General features: G+C 42.1%; 1 protein-coding gene across 1 annotated transcript in view; it reads left to right on the forward strand.

Annotated features, from left to right (window-relative positions):
- The window catches only part of LOC132834399 (dynein axonemal heavy chain 8-like), a 1143262-nt gene that overhangs the window by 404299 nt on the left and 722283 nt on the right, over positions 1-16680 (forward strand). The window contains exon 20 of the mRNA XM_060853284.1: positions 1807-1926. Coding sequence (XP_060709267.1) covers positions 1807-1926 — 120 coding nt within the window. The remainder of the gene's footprint in view (positions 1-1806; positions 1927-16680) is intronic.

The following is a 16680-nucleotide window of genomic DNA, read 5'->3' on the forward strand; positions in this document are numbered from 1 at the left end:
ATGCTTAAATTTCCTTCTTTGTCCTTGATTGGACCTACAATTTCCCTGACTACCGTCTTGCTTCTTATAAATATATAAAAGGCCTTGTGATTTTCTGTAATCATGTTTTTCAAAGACATTTCATTACCATTTTAGCCCTTCTAATTCCTTGACTAGATTGAATTTGTTCTGCTTTTTGTGAAAATGACACCAGAATTAATTTCATGGCAATAGGAATTGAATGATTAGGTTTAAGCATTTCATGTTCCAAGATCTACCCCAAACTTGCAGTTCCTGTAGAAAGTTAAGGCCAAGATATTTCCCAGGGCAGTTATTGAGCATTTTTTTAACTATCTAAAAGTTTGTCTCAAAAGATTGTGACAATTTTGACCAGTATTTAAAATTATACCAAAACACGCCAGCTTTTGAATAGAAGACTGAAAGCAGTAGTCATATATTCAGCGTGAGGCAACTTTCAAAGACAGGACTTTCATTAAGAGTAATGCTTGTGACAATTCTTCACACATTCGCTTGTCAGTGGGCCATGTCATATTCTTGTTGCTGACAATGAGCCAAATAAATTGTCATTTCTCACTGCATTCAGTGATAAATGCAATCATTTTGTCACAAATTGTAAAAGTTGCACATACCTTGCACATTTGGTTTGATTTGATTTAATTTAATTTATTATTGTGACATGAACTGAGAAACAGTGAAAACTTCTGTTTTGCATGCTAACCAGACAAATCATACCTTACATAAATACATCAGGGTAATAGAATGGAATGTGAAATCTAGTGTTACAGGTGCAGAAAAGATTCTAACATATGAGAAGTCCATTCATAAAGTCTGATAACAATGGGGCAGAAGCTGTTCTTGCATCTCTTGGTCTGTGTTTTTAAACTTTTGTATCTTCTGCCCCATGGAAGAGGGTAGAAGAGAGTATAACTGGGATGGGAGACATCTTTGATTGTGTTAGCTGCTTACCCAAGGCATTGGCAAGTGTTGAAGGAGTCAATGGAAGGAAATCTAGTTTTCATGATGGACTGGTTGCGTTCACAACTCTCAGTAATTTCTTGCAGTCTTGGGTAGAGCAGTTGCCGTACCAAGTTGTGATGCATCAGCCAGGATGCTTTCTATGGTGTATCTATAAAAATTGGTAAGGGTTCGTGTGGACATGCCAAATTTCCTTAGCCTTCAAAGAGGTAGAAGTGTTGGTGTGTTTTCTTGACGGTGGCGCAACATGGGTGGACCAGAATAGATCATTGGTGATATTTATTCCTATTAACTTGACACTCTCGAGCACTTTCACCTCATCACCATTCATGAAGACAGGGGCATGCCTTCTATTCTGCTTCCTGAAGTCAATGACCAGCTGCTTCATTTTGCTGACATTGAAGGAGAGATTGTTGTTATTAAACCATGCCACTAAGCTGTCTGTCTCTTTCCTGTATTCTATCTCACTATTGTTTGAGATTCAATCCACTACAGTGGTATCATCATCAAGTTTGTAAATGGAGTTAGAGCTAAATTTGGCCACACAGAAATGAGTGTATAAGGAATTATTGTAAGGAGTTGAGTACACAAGCCATCATACTGTCATTCCTTGTTTGTCCTTTCACATGTATACCTTAACATTTCTGCACACCTGCTTCTGCATACCTATTTATGTTTCCTCTGGGTCAAAATCTGTTTGCAAATCCCCTATTTTTGTTAAATCAGCGAATTTCAAATTTTGTTTTCAATATATTAATTGAGAAGTGTGTGTGTGTGTGTGTGGTTATTTTTGCTAAATAATAAAAATATGATGTTGGTGATTCCTTTCAGATTACTGATTTGCGAGATGTGCATATTGATGCAGTATTGGATGAAATAGCCAAAAAGATTATAATCAATTTACCAGAGGACCATTCTTTATCTTTGGAGGAAATGCTTAGATTCAATGAGGTAACATTGTTTTATAAATTGTCACAATTTAAGTATAAAATATTGTAGATGTGACAGGGTCTTAGCTAGTGACCGGAGATTCAACAAAACCCTCATGCGGTCACGATTCACTGGGTAGCAGTGTAGAAATCAAGCTTCACTATTTCCAGATTCATCACAAAAGTTATAGATTTTGAGAAATATGCAGAAATTCTCCAATTTACAGAACACAGACCCAGGCTTCTGTCCTTGAAAAAATTGTTTTTTTATTAAAAATAATTAGACTCTTACTATAGGCGAATTGTTATGAATCGCTAATGTTTAACTCAACAAAGTAAACCACTTTACGAACTCCCCTTTGTGTGTGCACACACAAACACACACAGACATGGAAAAATAAATGTATGTACAGATGGAGGTTATGCTTGGAAAGAAGTTCAGTGGTCATTGTTCACAGGGTTTTTTCAGGATGATTCTTATGCTGGTCAGAACACTGCTTCTCATTCTTCTCCAGATGCTTACAGGGTTTGCAAGAGGCACACTGTGGATGGTTTCACTTATATAAGATCTGTGATTTAAATCATAGAACATCGAACATAGAAAACTACAGCACAGACCAGGCCCTTTGGCCCACGATGTTATGCCAAGGATTAATCCTAATGTAAAATAAAATAATTTAACCTATGCACCCCTCAATTCGCTGCTAACCATATGCATGTCCAGTAGTAGCTTAAATGTCCCAAATGACACTGCTTCCACCATCACCGCTGGCAACGCATTCCCTGCATTCACAACTCTCTGTGTAAAGAACCTTCCTCTGATGCCCTCTTTATACCTTTCTCCTAATATCTTAAAACTATGACCCCTCATGCCAGTCAGTCTTGCCCTGGGGAAAATTCTCTGGCTATTGACTCTATCCATGCCTCTCATTATCTTGTATATCTCGATCAGGTCACCTCTCTTCGCCCTTCTCTTCAGAGAGAAAAGTCTGAACTTAGTCGACCTTTCCTCATAAAGCAAACCCTGCAGGCCTGATGAAGGGCTCTGGCCCGAAACGTCGAACTTCCTGTTCCTTGGATGCTGCCTAACCTGCTGTGCTTTAACCAGCAACACATTTTCAGCTCTGATCTCCAGCATCTGCAGACCTCACTTTTACTCATAGTAGGGCGACCAGAACTGGACACAATATTCCAAGTGTGGTCTCACCAGGGACTTGTAGAGCTGTAGCAAAACCTCACGGTTCTTAAACTCGACCCCCCCGATAGTGAAAGCCAAAACACCATATGCTTTCTTAACAACCTTATCTACTTGGGTGGCAACTTTGAGGGATCTATGTACTTGAACAACAAAATCCCTCTGTTCATCCACACTGCCAAGAATCCTGTTTTTAATCCTATATTTCAGCATTCACGTACAACCTTCCAAAATGCATCACTTCGCATTTATCCAGGTTGAACTCCATCTGCCATTTCTCAGTCCAACTCTGTATCCTGTGTGTGTCATGCTGCAACCTACAATAGCCCTCGATACCATCAACGGAGCCTCCAACCTTTCTGTCATCTTCAAATTTACCAACCCATCGCTCAACCTCCTCATTCAAGTCATTTATAAAAACTAAAAAGTACAAAGGCCCAAGAACAGAGCCCTGTGGGACCCCGCTCAACACTGACCTCCGAGCAGAATAATTTCCGTCAACAACCAATCTCTGCCTTCTGTTAGCCAACCAATTCTGATTCCAGATAGCCAAATCTCCCTGTATCCCATACTTCCTGACTTTATGAATGAGCCTACCATGGGGAACCTCATCAAATGCCTTGTTAAAGAACAGATACACCACATCTACTGCTCGACCTTTGTTGACATGTCTTGTCACCTCCTCAAAGAACTCAATAAGATTTGTGAGGCATGACCTGCCCCTCACAAAGCCATGCTGACTGTCTTTAATCAGGCCGTGCTTTTTTCAAATAGTCATAAATCCTATCCCTCAGAATTCTTTCTAAAACTTTGCTGACTACAGACGTAAGACTGACTAGTCTGTAATTGCCAGGGATTTCCTTATTACCCTTCTTGAAAAGAAGAACAACTTTCGCTTCCTTCCAATCCTCCCGTATGACTCCCGTGGAGAGTGAGGAAGCAAAGATGTTCGCCAGTGGCTTAGCAACCTCCTTTCTCGCTTCCTGGAGCAGCCTAGGATAAATCTGGTCTGGCCCTGGGGACTTATCAATCATAATGCTTGCCAAAATTTCCAGCACATCAACTCCATCAATCTTCATCTGTTGAAGCCTGTATCCCAACTCCACAAAGTTCTCATTCACAACAAAGTCCCTTTCCTTCGTGAAAACCAAAGCAAAAACCTAATTTAGGGCTTCCCTTATCTGCTCAGTCTCCACGCACAAGTTCCCTACACTATCCCTGATCGGCACTACCATCTTCCTGATCATTCTCTATTCCTCAGATATGAGTAAAATGTCTTCGGATTCTCCCTAATCCTTCTTGCCCAGTCTTTATCATGCCCCCTCCTGGCTCCCCTCAGTCCATTTCTGAACTCCTTTCTAGCAAGCCTGTAATCCTCTAAAGCTGTGTTAGATCTTTGCTTCCTCCACCTTACGTAAGTTGCCTTCTTCCTTTTGATGATAAACTTGCAACAACTGCTCCTTAAACAGTCTCCGTATGTCTGCTGTGCCCTTTCTGTGGAACAATTGCTTCCAGTCTGTACTTTCCAACTCTTGTCTGATAACGTCATAATTTCCTTTTCCCCAGTTAAATAGCTTCCCTCGGTAACTGCCATTTTCCCATTCCAAGGCTATGTTAATGGGAGACAGTTGTGATCACTGTCACCAAAGTGTTCTCCCACCGCTAGATCTGACACCTGTCCTGACTCATTGCTGAGCACTAGATTCAAAATGGCCTCTCCCCTTGTCAGCCTGTCTACATACTGAGTAACGAAACCTTCCTGAATACACCTGACAAAAAGGGTCCATCCAAGCCATCTGCACTAAGGAGGTTCCAGTCGATTTTGGGAAAGTTGAAATCACCCATAACAACAACCCTGTTATATCTGCATTTTTCCAAACTTTGCTGGCCTGTGAATCCTTCAATCTCTCTCCTGCTTTTAGGGGGTCTGCAGAAAACCCCCAATGAGGTGGCTGTTCCCTTACTGTTCCTATCTTCCACCCATACGGACTCAGTAGACAAACCTTCCTCAACAACCTTTGTTTCTGTAGCTGTGATGGACTCTCTGATTAGCAATGCTACACCCCCTCCTCTTTTTCCACCCTCCCTGTTCTTTTTAAATGATCTAAACCCTGGTGCATCTAGCAACCATTCCTGCCCCTGTAAAACCCACAGGGTTGACCACAATATCATAGCTCCATGTACTGATCCATCTTCTAAGTTTGTCACTCTTATTTCTGACACTCCTTGCATTAAAGACCCCCTAATAGCAGTAGGGAAGTGATAGGTGGATGAAGGTGAGGGACAAGGTGTTAGGTCAGAGGGGAAGTGATGGATGTGTCCGGATGGCAGTGCCAAGTTGGAGGCTTGTGACTGAGATAATATGGGGAGAGGGGAAAGGAAGACGCTGTGGTTTCAAGGTCCTAAAGTGCCTTGGATCACTTTCCCAGCGACGCTCCCCCACCCCCCAGCCTCTCCCTCTCCCATTTATCTCTCAGGCCCAACCCACAAGCCTCATTCCTGATGAAGGGCTTATGCCCGAAACGTTGATTCTCCTGCTCCTCGAAAGCTGCCTGACCTGCTGTGCTTTTCCAGCACTACACTCTTGGCAACACTTGTCCTTGTCCAAAACTGTGTCCCAGGTAATTTACTCTTGCTTTTCCAAATTTGCATTTCACTAAATGCTTTACTCAGCCAACTAACTGCATTTGCTTGAACAGGCCTTCTGCTGGTCCTACATCTCTTCCCACAGGCTATTATGTACCCCTGCATCATTCAAGTATCCACTACAGAAACGAAATTCAACCATTACTATTTTTTTAATGCATTCATGGCATGTGGACATTGCTGGCCTCCTCAGTATCCAAGGGCCCAAACAGACCTTCCAAGTGAAGCAGCACTTTACCTGCCCTTTTCACAATCTAGTTTACTACATTTGTGGCTCACAATGTGGTTTCCTTTACATTGGGGAAACAAAGCGTGAACTAGGTGACTAGGTGAACATCTGCATCCTGCCGGCAAAAAAGATCCAGAGCTTCCAATTGTCTGCAACTTTGACACACCACCCTGTTCCCTGGCCAACATCTCTCTCTCTCAGACTTGCTGCAGTGCTCCACTGAAGCTCAGTACAAGCTGGAAGAGCAAAACCTCATTTTCTTCTTAGGGACCTTGCAGCCCTCCAGACTCAATATTGTATTCAATAATTTTAGGGCTTGAATTCCCCATGTCCTAGCGCCCTACCACACACATCAGGCATTGATATCACATAGCCTCCTATTACACACTACCTATTGTTAGCCACTAATGGTCTCCATTAACAGCTATTCACCTTCCCAGCCAGATTGTTATTGAGTCTTTTATCTGTCTAACTGTTTATCTCTCTCTTTGGACTCTATCCCTAATTATCCTTTACTCCTTACCTCCTCCCCTACACTATCTTCTGCGTATAAAGCAACGTTTTTCGAGCTACCATCAGTTCTGAGGAATGCTCACTGGACCCAAAATGTTAACTTTAATTTCTCTTCACAGGTCCTGTTGGACCTGCTGAGGTTTAGCAGCAGCTTCTATTTTTGTTTCTGATTTATAGCATTTGCAGTTCTTTCAGTTTTTAATCTCTCCATCACAGAACATAGAACATAGAAAATTACAGTGCAGTACAGGAACTTCAGCCCTCGATGGTATGCCTACCTGTGAAACCAATTTGAAGACATCTAACCTACACTATTCCATTCTTGTCCACATGCCTATCTAATGACCATTTAAATGCCCTTAAAGTTGGCAAGTCTACTACTGTTGCAGGCCGAGCGTTCCATGCCCATGTAAAAAAAGCTTACCTCTGACATTTGTTCTAAATGTATCAAACCCTCAATTTAAAGCTATATCCCCTCCCCGAGCCATCACTATCCAAGGAAAAAGGCTCTCATTGTCCAAACTATTAATCCTCTGATTATCAAAGATGCCTCAATTAAGTCGCCTGTCAACCTTCTTCTCTCTAATGAAAGCAGCCTCAAGTCCCTCAGCTTTTCCTCGTAAGACCTTCCCTCCATTCCAGGCAACATCCTAATAAATGTTCTCTGAACCCTTTCCAAAGCTTCCACATCCTTCCTATAATGCAGTGACCAAAACTGTGCACAATACTTCCAAGTGCGGTGGCACCAGACTTTTGTACAGCTGCAGCATGACCTCATGGTTCCGAAACTCAATCCTTCTACCAATAAAAGTTAACACACTGCCTTCTTAATAACTCGATCAACCTGGGTGACAACTTTCAGGAATCTATGTACCTGGACACCAAAATCTGTCTGCTCGTCTACATACCAAGAATCCTACCATTAACCCAGTGCTCCACATTCCTGTTACTCCTTCCAAAGTGAATTACCTCACATTTTTCTACATTACACTCCATTTGCCACCTCTCCACCCAGCTCTGCAGCTTATCTAAGTCTCTCTGTGACCTGCAACATCCTTCATCACTATCCACAACTTTACCAACCTTAGTGACATCCTTCTATGCCCTCATCCAGGTCATTTATAAAAATGACTAACAGCAGTGGGCCCAAAACAGATCCTTGCAGTGCACCACTAGTAACTGAATTCCAGGATGAACATTTCCCATCAACTACCATCAACCAGTGTCTTCTTTCAGCTAGCCAATTTCTGATCTAAACCACTAAATCACCGTCAATCTCATCCCTCCGTATTTTTGTACAATAGCCTATCGTGGGGAACCTTACTAAATGCCTTACTGAAATCCATATACACCATATCAACCACTTTACCCTCATCCACCTGTTTGGTCACCTTCTCAAAGAACTCAGTAGGGTTTGTGAGGCACGACCTACCCTTCACAAAACCATATTGACAATCCTGAATCAACTTAATCCTTTCTTGATGATTATAAATCCTATTCCAACACCTTTTACAACATTTTACCCACAACTGAAGTAAGGCTCACTGGCCTATAATTACCAGGGTTGTCTCTACTCCTCTTCTTGAACAAGGGTGCAACATTTGCTATCCTCCAGCCTTCTGGCACTATTCCTGTAGACAATGACGACACAACAATCAAAATCAAAGGTTCGGCAATCTCTTCCCTGGTTTCCCAGAGAATCCTAGGTTAAATTCCATCGGCCCAGGGGACTTATCTATTTTGACACTATACGGAATTGCTAACACCTCCTCCTTGTGAATCTCAATCCCATCTAGTCTAGTAGCCTATATCCCAGTATTCTCCTCAATAGTAATATCTTTTTCAAGTGTGAATAATGATAACATGTACTAATTTAGCACTTCCCTATCTCCTCTGACTCCACACACAACTTCCCACTAATATCCTTGATTGGCCCTAATCTTACTCTCGTCGTTCTTTTATTCCTGATATACTTATAGAAAGCCTTAGGGTTTTCCTTTATCTTATCCGCCAATGACTTCTCATGTCCCCTTCTGGCTCTTCTTAGTTCTTTCTTTTGCTCCTTCCTGGCTAACTTGTAACTCTCAAGCACTCTAACTGAGCATCATATTTCATCCTAACGTAAGCCTTCTTCTTCCTCTTGACAAGAGGAAGACTAGCAATAGTAGCAGACTCAATACTAGCAAAACAAAGGGGCTTGTAATTGACTTCAGGAAGTGGAGTAGAGGGCACGCCCCTGTCTGCATCAATGATGCTGAGGTGGAGATGGTTGACAACATCTAGTTCTTGGAAGTAACAGTCATCAACTATCATCTTAGTCCGCCCATGTTAGCACTAAGGTCAAGAAAGCACAACAATGCCTCTACTTCTTCAGGAGGCTCAGGAATTCTGGCATGTCCAGAAAGACTCTTACAAACGTATATAGATACACCACAGAAAGCAACCTATCTGGATGCATCACAGCATAGTATGGCAATTGCAGTTCCCAAGATTGCAAGAAGCTCCAGAGAGTTGTGAACATAGCCCAGTCTGTCATGTAAGCCAATCCCACATCCACTGACTTCATCTATGCTTCCCACTGCATTGGGAAAGTAGCCAACATAATCAAAGATCCTTCCTCCTCTGGTTATATTCTCTTCCATCCTCTCTGTCAGGCAGAAGATATAAAAGTTGAACACACATATGAACAGATTCAAGTACAATTTCTTCCCCACTGTTATCAGACTTTTGAATGGACCCCTTAAACAATAATGTTGATCTCTTGCTGCACCTCCTTAGCAACTGTAACACTACATCCTGCACTCTGTTCTATTACCCTATTGTTTGATCTGACTGTAAAGCACATAAGCCAACACTTTTCACTGTACCTCGATACAAGTGACAGTAATAAATCAAAATTCTTTTCTAAAGGATATTAATGAGCCAGATGGATCTTTCCTGACAATCAACAATGGACTCATGGTTATCATTTAGACTCTTAATTATAGATTAGATTAGATTAGATTTCCTACAGTGTGGAAACAGGCCCTTCGGCTCAACCAGTCCACGCTGACCCTCCGAAGATTAACCCAGCCAAACCAATTTCCCTCTGACTAACCCACCTAACACTACGGGCAATTTAGCATGGCCAGTTCACCTGACCTGCACATCTTTGGACTGTGGGAGGAAACCAGACCACCCAGAGGAAACCCACGCAGACACAGGGAGAATGTGCAAACTCCACACAGACGGTCGCCCGAGGCTGGAATTGAACCTGGGACCCTGGTGCTGTGAGGCAGCAGTGTTAACCACTGAGCCATTGTGCTGCCCATGCCAGATATCTATTGAATTCAAATTCTACCATCTGCCATGGCAAAATTGAAACCCAGATCCCCAGAACATTTCCAGGGTTTCTGAATTAACTTTCCAGTGATAATACCACAAAGCCATTGCCTCCCCATTGATTAATAAGCCTCTCGGGTCTAGCTGGGATATGCTTTAACTGAAATGGCATCACTTGACACTTGTATAATTCATTTAGTGTAACAAAAACTGATATTTATTAGCTCTTGTTGTTTATGACATTTGCCAGTGCCCCTTTCACTCTTAGAAAGGATTGAGGCACTGCCAAGCCTTTCAATGCAATCTTCAAACTATGGAATTGGGTATGAATCTGTCCTTGTGTCTGCATTTAACTTTCTTTAATCTATAGAAATTCTCAGTGATCCATCTACTTTGGGAACCAACACTACTATTGAACTCCAACTGTTTTGACATGGTTCAATCATGTATTGAATTTCCTTTTCCATCTGACCCTTTGTTTTAATTGGCTCAACTGACAATGAGTTGTGTTATTGATCCTGACTCTCTCAAGTCCACATTGTGCCTCAAAAATGTAATACTTCCAACAGTCTTTGTATAGATTACCCAATAATTTCTCAGTAGTTTTGCAAGGTTCTCCCATTGCTTCTTCCATTCATATGAGGTCAGTGTCTGACATGTAAGATTTACAACGATTTTGCTGACATCAGAATATTTGAGCTAAATTGGAAGGCTGAATAGGCCAGGACTTATTCAGGATGCTGAAGGGTGACCTTATAGAGGTTTATAAAATCATGAAGGGCATAGATAAGGTCTTTTCCCCAGGGTAGGGATTCTGAAAGTAGAGGTTTTAGAATAGTGGGGGAAGAGAAGATTTAAAAGGAACCCCAGGGGCAACCATTTCACAAAAGTGTGGTGTGTGTATGGAACGAGCTGCCAGAGGATGTAATGGAGGCAGATACAATGACAACATTTAAAAGGCATCTGGATGGATATGTAATTAGGAAGGGATTAGAGGCATATGGGCCAAATCCTAGCAAATGGGACTCGATCAGTTTAGGATATCTGGTCAGCGTGGCCAAGCTAGACCGAAAGGTCTGGTTCCACGCTGTGTAACTCTGGGAGTCTATAACTGTCCCAATATTTCAATGATAGCCAGTCAGGTTGTAGATGTTTGGCTTTGAGAATTGTTTACCTCTCCTTCTACACTATTCTGATTATCTCTGTCATCTTCCACCTTACTCTAATCTGATACACTCACTTCTCCTTATCCTCTTCCCAATGATGACATATTTTTAACATGTTTATCTAACATAACTGACTCTTTTCTTACTATCCTGTGCATTTTTTAAGATAAGTCATTTTACTAACCCTCCCAATTGTTTTATATGGACCACTAAATTTTGCTTTCAGTGAAAATACCTTAATCTCACCCTCCCCACAAACCATAGATCCCTTTAGCCACAGGAGTTATATCTACTTCCTTCTTTGGCAAAATCACTCTCTAGTGGTCGTGAATTCCACAGGCTCGCCACTCTCTGGGTGAAGAAATTTCTCCACATCTCAGTCATAAAAGATTTACCTCTTATCCTTAAACTATGTTCCCACCATTGGGAACATTCTTCCTGCGTCTAAGCTGTTAGAATTTTATAAGATTGTGTGAGACCCTCCCTCTGTCCCTGGTTCTTCTAAACTCCAGTAAAAACAATCCTGACAGACTCCATTTCTCCTAATACATCAGCTCTACTATTCCCAGGAATCAATTTGGTAAATCTTCACTTCAGTCCCTCTCTAGCAAGAGCATCCTTCCTGGTTGAAGATTCTGTAAGCCATTTGGGGCGGATGAGGGGAGGGGAGGGGGATGAATCCTTGGATGACAGGAAAGGAAGTCATATCATTGTGAAGGATTTTGTATATTGTTCTGAAAATGTTCAACAGGGTTAATGATTTGAGTGCAGTAAGCACCACTGTTGGGGATGAAATGAAATGTGCATTGAGTGATTCACTCATAGCGGTCCAATTTAGGGAAAAGTGAGTCGTGCCACACAAACCTTGAGTTATTGACTGTCTATTTGTGAGCTCATAGGGAGAGACAAGTCGACCGAATGGCAACAAGTGACTCTGACGAGATACAGAGAGTGGCGTGATTATATAGATTACGATCATTTAACACTTACCAAACTGTTCATTGCTGGATAATGAGCAAGTTAGGCACTTTGCCCAGTCACTAGCCTCAGTGTAGTGTCTGGACAGTGTTGGTTAGTAGCTGATAAGCAAGTATTAGTGTACAATAGGCTCTTGCAAAAGAGAAGAACATTCCCATGCAAGGAAAGAATTCATTTATCAGGTAGCAGTACAGATGCAAGGCCAATCGTTTTTGCTGAGCCTGGGAAAATACAAGCTTAGCAAGCAGACACTAACATGAGAATCAAAATGGTTTCCAGACTTTTAATGTGTGACAAAATGGCTGCTTTGAATTGAACAAATCTCCCACAACCCCCCATGGTGATTATGTCTTTGGAACTTCATCAAAATAAGGAAAGACTCACAGGAGACAATCTATGGAAGGGCTTTTGCCCGAAATGTCGATTTCACTGCTTGTTGGATGCTGCCTGAACTGCTGTGCTCTTCCAGCACCACTGATCCAGAATCTATGGTTAGTGTGCTTCTAACAGTCTCTACAGTAACGTAGGTCATTTTTGGGTAATTTGTAAATAATACAGCATTTCAATAACTTCATACTGCTTATTTAGCTAAACTTTGCTTAGAGAAAGGTTACCTACATGGGTCATTTTGCTTTTGAAGAAACCTGTACACAAGAAGTTTGGCCCCTGCCACACATAGTGAGAAGTGATAACCAGCACTATTTCTAAATTGCGCATACTAAGAGAAATTAGATTGTAGGTCTTCATGAAGAGAAAAGTTAACCAGAAGACTTCAAGAGAACAGATACTGCTGATTACTGGTGACAGTGTATTCCAAAATCATGACAATACTAAATAAGGGATATTGCACAAAATGGTGCAGAAAACATTTAATACCTGACAGATTATGTGCTGGAACAAAGGAAATCTATCACTCCAGTTTAGCCGTACAAATTACTTCATGAGGCAGTTGCTTATGGAAGTGGTCTCAAGTTCAAGTTGAAGCAAGAAAGTGACCAAACTTACCTTGTACCTAGATTGGGAACTTGGGGAAATAAATAATGATGTCTAGAAGAGTGTCCACATTACAGAAGAAGAGATACTGGAAGTCTTAAAATGCATTAAATTACCAGGACCTGATGAGAGTATATCCCAGGACTTTGGTGGGAGGCTGGGGAGGAAATTGCAGGGCCCAAAATAGAGATACTTGTATCATGGACGGCCATGGGTGGAGTGCCTGAAGTTTGGAGGGTGGCTAATGTTGTACCATTATTTAAGAAAGGCTACAAAGAACTGCCTGGAGACTACAGTCCAGTAAGCCTAATATCCATAGTTGATGAGTTTCTCAAGGGGATTTTGAGAGACAGGATCTGGAGGCATTTGGAGAAGCAAGGACTCATTTGGGATAGTCAGAATGACCTCATGCGTGGGAAATCAAATCTGACGATATTGATTGAGTTTTTTGAAGGGGTAGCTAAAGAAGTAGATGAGGGTAGTGCGGCAGACATTGTTCACATGGAATTTAGCAAGGCCTTTGAGAAGGTTCTGCTGGTTGAGAGTGTGGTGCTGGAAAAGTCAGGCAGCATTCGAGGAGCAGGCAAATCAACAATTCAGGCATAAACCCTTCATCAGGAATGTGCTCTCCAGCATCTGCTCCTCACTTTCTACAGGTACCGCTGGTGCATTGTTGAGTAAGGTTCAATCTCACAGGATCAAAGGAGAGCTAGCCAATTAGATATAAGATTAGTTTGGTGGTGGAAAGCAGAGGATGCTGTTTTCAGACTGAAGGCCTGGAACTAGAGCTGTGCCACAGGGATCAGTGCTGGGTCCAATGTTATTCGTCATTTATATAAATGTTTGGGATCTGAAGTTAGAAGGTACGGTTAGTAAGTTTGCAAATGGCACCAAGATTGGTGGTATAGTGGATGGTGAAGAAGGTTATCTGGAAATGCATCAAGATCTTGATCAACTGGATCAGTGGGCTGAGGAATGGCAAGTGGAGTTTAAGTTAGATAAATGCAAAGCGTTGCATTTTGGTAAAGCAAATCAGAGTAGGACTTACACAGACAATGATAGGGCCCTGGAGCATGTTATAGAACAAAGAGGTCTAGAGGTACAGGTTCATTGTTCTTTGGAAATGAAGTCACATAGTAGGGCAGTGAAGAAGGCTTTTAACATGCTAGTTTTCATCAACCATTTTCCTGAGTACAGGAGATGGACATTTTGCTGGAGCTATACAAATACTGTATGTTGACAGGGTACTATTGAAAGGATCCGATGAAACTAGAAAGAAGGGATTTACCAGGAGGTACCTAGACTGGAAGATTTGTATCATAAGGAGAGGTTGAATACTCTAGGACATATTTTCTTGGAGCGTAGGAGACTGAGGGGTGACTTTGTAGAGATTTATAAAATCATGAGGGATGTAGAAAAGGTCGATAGCAGACATCTTTTTCCCATGATAGGGGAGTCTAAAACTGGAGGGCATAAGTTTGAGGTAAGAGGGGAGATATACGAAGGGTCCAGAGGGGCAATTTTTTTCACACAAGGTACTGAGTGACAGGAACGTGCTGGAAATAATGATGGAGTCGAATACAATTTCATCATTTAATAAATCTTTGGACAGATCATGATGGGATAGATATGGAGTGATATGGATCAAATGCAGGCAATAAGATTAGCTTAAATTGTGAAAACTGGAGAGCATTGGCAGTTTGGGCCATGCTGTCGACCTCTGAGTCTGAGTCTACAGAATTCTTAAGGGGCTTGACAGAAAAAAATGCCAAGAGGTTGATTCCCCTCATGGGAGAGTCTAGGACCAGAGGGCAGAGTCTCATAGTTAAGGGACACCAATTTAAAATTGAGATGAGGAGGACTTTCTTCTGACAGTCTTTGGAAGTCCTTCCACAGAGGTCCTTGGGGTCAGAGTCTTTGTGTAGATTCAAGACTGAGATAGATTCTTGATCAGTACTCCACTGGTGGTATCCCCAGTGAAAACATTTGTAAAACTGACAATATAAGATAAGAAAGATGGGGAAAGCAAAAGGAGTGTCACAATTAGAATTGAAACATTTTAGGACCTAGAGAGACCAGCTCACAGTAGAGGCCAGTGTATTTTTATGGGGAGTAGGAGTGATTGTCTTGAGCAAAGATCGACATCAAATACTAGCTGAGCTCTCCCAGGGTCATCCAGTGGTTTTCAAAATGAAGATGTTGGTGAGGTGTTATATCTGGTGGCCAAGCCTGGATGCAAACATAGATACATTGATGAGACAGTGCCTAACATGCCAAAAAGGACAAATATTACTGCCAGCAGCTCCCCTACACCCATTGGAAGACCTTGCGCTCGGTTGCACGTCAACTGTGCAGGTCTATTCGTGGACTCAATGTTCTAAGTGCCTATTCAAAGTGGTTGGATGTGCATACAGTCCATTTGTCAAACATAGGGGTGACAATAGAAAAACTGCGCACATCTTTTTGAATACATGGACTACCGGAAGTGTTAGTCATGGATGATGGGCCGTCATTTACCAACACGGAATTTGCGTATTTCCTAAATTCGAATTGGACTTGACACATAAGGACAGCTCCATATAACCCATCTTCCAATGGCTTGGCAGAAAAAGCAGTCTAAACTTTGCAGGCTGGCTTGAAGAAACAACCTACAGACGTGCAAGATACCAAGCTGCCACTGTTCTTATTTGATTATTGCACCATCCCATATGCAATTACAGACATAGCACCGATAGAATTGCTGATGGGTTGAAAATTCCATATCAATTCTGATCTTCACAGATCTAGTGGAGGGGAAGGTGAAATGACATCAAGAAGGCCAATGCTAGTCACAAGACTCTGCTAAGTGAGAGACACAGTTTGACACAGAGGATGAAGTTCGGTGTAAGAATTACAAAAATGGCCCTGCGTGGGTGAGAGGCATAGCTAATGCAAAGTCCAGACCAGTGACACATAAAGTTTTGGTCAGTGCAATGGTCTTGACAAGTAAATGGACCATAAGAAAGCCACAAATTCAAAATATTCGCTGCCCCTCGGAACAGCTGGAAAGACTGCAAGAATCCATGAGTTCACCCTGTCCTTCAAGTATTGATGAGTCCTCTGAATCAGAGGTGGACATGATGAATATAGTCACTTTGACACCCTCACTGCTGGAAGAAGAGAGTGAAATTCCACTGAGGCACTCTTAGCCTAAGAGGTGGGCTCCTGTACAGTGCACACCACCTGTATTGGATGCTGAGTCCGTGGAACCTGACCCAGTGCTAAAGCACCCCAGGAGGTTGTCCAAGAAAAAGGACTGGCCATTGTCCTCAGACTCGGGGAAAGGATGTGATTGTAACGAGGTCAGCCAGATGGACCTCATAAAATGTATTAATCTGTTAATTTGTTCCAATCACAGACACCTGTCTGACAGATAAAACAGGAATGTTCCTGCACACACGCAACAGAGGGAAAAAAATAAACAGGAGGGTCAGAGGTTCTTAAAAAAACAGGAGTGTCGGCTGTCCTGTTCACTCTGAGAGCTAGCTCTGAGGGAGCTCGGTCAGTGAGTGAAGGACTCTCCTTTTTGTATCAGAGGAGGGGACCAAACAAAAACAGGAATATTACATGGAAAGCTTACAATCTGAACCAATGATTACAGAGGTAAAAACAATGACTGCAGATGCTGGAAACCCGATTCTGGATTAGTGGTGCTGGAAGAGCACAGCAGTTCAGACAGCATCCAAGGAGCAGTAA

This window comes from Hemiscyllium ocellatum, chromosome 3 (assembly GCF_020745735.1).
Source record: "Hemiscyllium ocellatum isolate sHemOce1 chromosome 3, sHemOce1.pat.X.cur, whole genome shotgun sequence".
In the NCBI taxonomy this organism is placed as follows: Eukaryota; Metazoa; Chordata; class Chondrichthyes; order Orectolobiformes; family Hemiscylliidae; genus Hemiscyllium; species Hemiscyllium ocellatum.